The sequence below is a fragment of the Physella acuta genome, unplaced genomic scaffold (genome assembly GCF_028476545.2).
Source record: "Physella acuta isolate Inbredline_101_S28 unplaced genomic scaffold, ASM2847654v3 ptg000114l, whole genome shotgun sequence".
NCBI classification, from domain to species: Eukaryota; Metazoa; Mollusca; class Gastropoda; family Physidae; genus Physella; species Physella acuta.
This window is the reverse complement of record NW_026731634.1, coordinates 1,051,214-1,053,809: the sequence shown is the minus strand read 5'-3', so window position 1 is coordinate 1,053,809 and position 2,596 is coordinate 1,051,214. Positions and strand designations below refer to the sequence as shown.

The 2,596-nt window shown below is 35.7% G+C and overlaps 1 protein-coding gene and 1 pseudogene across 1 annotated transcript; both read left to right on the top strand.

The window, feature by feature from the left end:
* Positions 1-418: 418 nt before the first annotated feature.
* LOC131934625 (spliceosome RNA helicase DDX39B-like) lies at positions 419-1,727 on the top strand (annotated as a pseudogene).
* Positions 1,728-1,960: 233 nt separating this feature from the next.
* Positions 1,961-2,356, top strand: LOC131934637 (T-complex protein 1 subunit alpha-like). The gene has a single exon (XM_059290706.1). The coding sequence runs from the start codon at positions 1,961-1,963 to the stop codon at positions 2,354-2,356; it is 396 nt and encodes a 131-aa protein (XP_059146689.1).
* The last annotated feature ends 240 nt before the right edge of the window (positions 2,357-2,596 follow it).

The window sequence follows — 2,596 nt, the reverse complement described above, 5'->3', positions numbered from 1 at the left end:
CATAATGTTTATTTTATTATATGTTGTAACCAAATACTATTTTTCATAATAAGTAGCTTATAATACTGGAGTAGTTTAAAACTAAAACACATTAGCGTTAAGTAAAGAATAGTCTGGTTATTTTGATCAAATTGCATGAATTGTCATACTGTCAAAGGTTAAATTAACATAAAATTTTGGATCCCTTTTAAAAAGGGACAACAAATAAATGCAAAAAAAAAAATGTCGAATCTGTACAAAATTACACTGTTCCATATTCTAGTGCACAACAATTTTACTCCTAAAGTAATGTCTAACTCGGCAGTAACCCTTCTGTCGTTTAACTCCTGATCAAACCTCCAACAAAATTACAGCATACCTTTTTTTTTTTGACTTAAGAATACGCTTTCATCTCCGAGGTGGATCATTTAAATTTAAAATGGCGGATTATAGTGTAATCCTTGATTATGATGATGAAGAAAATGAACCAACTGTAGATGCAGCAGGTGGCGATGGTCCCCTTTAAGAAATATGTTAAATGAACTTATGTTTCAATTCACAGTTCAGGATTTGGGGATTTTCTTTTGAAACCTGAATTACTGAGAGCCATAGTTGATTGTGGATTTGAGCATCCTTCCGAACTGGAACATGAGTGCATACCACAGGCGATCTTATCTATGGATGTCTTGTGTCAGGCCAAATCTGGCATGGGTAAAACTGCTGTGTTTGTACTTGCAACACTGCAGCAGCTAGAGCATGTTGATAGACAGGTTTCAGTTTTAGTGCTGGCACACACGAGAGAGCTTGCTTTTCAGATCAGTAAAGAATAGGCGAGGTTCAGCAAGTACAACAATAATGTAAGGATTGCAGTATTCTTTGGTGGTATGAATATTAAGAAAGTTGAAGTGGTTCTAAAATGAATTGCCCTCACATTGTAGATGGAACACCTGGCCGTATTCTTGCCCTAACTCGGTCTAAAGTCTTGGCTCTAAAAAATATCAAGCACTTCATTCTTGATGAGTGTGACAGGATGCTGGCAGAAATTGGTATTCGCAGAGACGTTCAAGAAATAGAAATATTCCGCATGACACCCCATGAGAAGCAAGTGATGATGTTCAGTGCCACAGTAAGCAAGGATATCCGCCCAGTTTGCAAGAAGTTCATGCAAGATCCCTTGGAAGTATATGTTGATGATGACTCAAAGCTAACACCACATGGTTTGCAACAACACTATGCCAAGTTAAAAGACAATGAGAAAAACAGAAAACTTTTTGAACGTCTTGATGTGTTGGAGTTTAATCAGGTCATAATTTTTTGTCAAGAGCATCCAATCCTGCATGGCCTTAGCCTAACTTCTACAAGAACAGAATTTTCCGGTACTAGCTATCCATCGACCCTATGACACAGGAAGAAAGATTGTCACGCTACAAGTCATTTAAAGATTTCCAGAAAAAGGATCTTATTTGCAACTGATTTGTTTGGAAGAGGCATGGATATTGAAAGAGTCAACATTGTTTTCAACTATGATTTGCCTGAAAACTCTGATACTTATCTTCACAGGGTAGCCAAGGCTGGTCGCTTTTGAATACGGGGCTAGATATAACATTCGTTTCTGATGAAAATGATGCTAAGATATTAAATAAAGTACAAGAACGATTTGAGGTCAACATCACAGAACTGCCAGATGAAATAGACATGTCCTCATACATTGAAGGTCGTTAATGAAGAGGATTCTGATGGGATCAATTCTGGGTAATTTGTTTTAATATTTTAATCTAAATAAATTATTTAATTTTTAAAAAAAAAACGGTCGTTTTTTGTGATATCGTGATTTCTGTAACTAACATGGCGAACATAAAAACAGCTTTAAATTTGGGGGAAACAGAACTACAGGACAATCAGTCCGAACTCAAAATGTTTTGGCTGCCATGTCTATTTCGAATATTATTAAAAGAAGCTTAGGTCCAGTTGGACTAGATAAATGTTGGTTGATGATGTAGCTGATGTTACTATTACCAATGATGGTGCCACTATTCTAAAACTACTAGATAAAATGTTGGTTGATGATGTAGGTGATGGTACTATTACCAATGATGGTGCCACTATTCTAAAACTACTTGAAGTTGAGAACCCTGCTGCTAAGGTTTTTGTTGATCTTGCAGATCAGCAAAATCAAGAAGTTTGTGATGGAACTACTAGTGTGGTGATTATTACTGCTGAATTGTTTAAAATTGTACAAATTAACCCTACCTCCATTATAAGTTGCTACAGACTGGCATGCAAAGAAGCTGTTAAATGTATTCAAGATCATTTAACAATTTCTATTGATGATTTGGGTCGCGACTCCATAGTTAATGTTGCTAAAACCAGCATGTAGTTTGATGTAAATAAACCAACGATAATCCCATGTGTTGATGTGAAAAATAAATGAAATGTTAAAAGCAGAAAATATGAGGGACTTGTGGATACATTCCTTGAAAGTGACTTCGCAAAGGCAAATTGGGTACAAATGCAGATGGTTTGAACTCGTGTTTATCAGGGCAATACGTTACCTCCCATTTTGTGTTTTAAAATTAAACAAGGGGAACAATTTTTACCAAATATTTACAATTTAAAA

Excerpts from the sequence above, each read along its gene's own strand:
- LOC131934637 (XM_059290706.1), top strand. The coding sequence starts at position 1,961 with ATGTTGGTTGATGATGTAGCTGATGTTACTATTACCAATGATGGTGCC.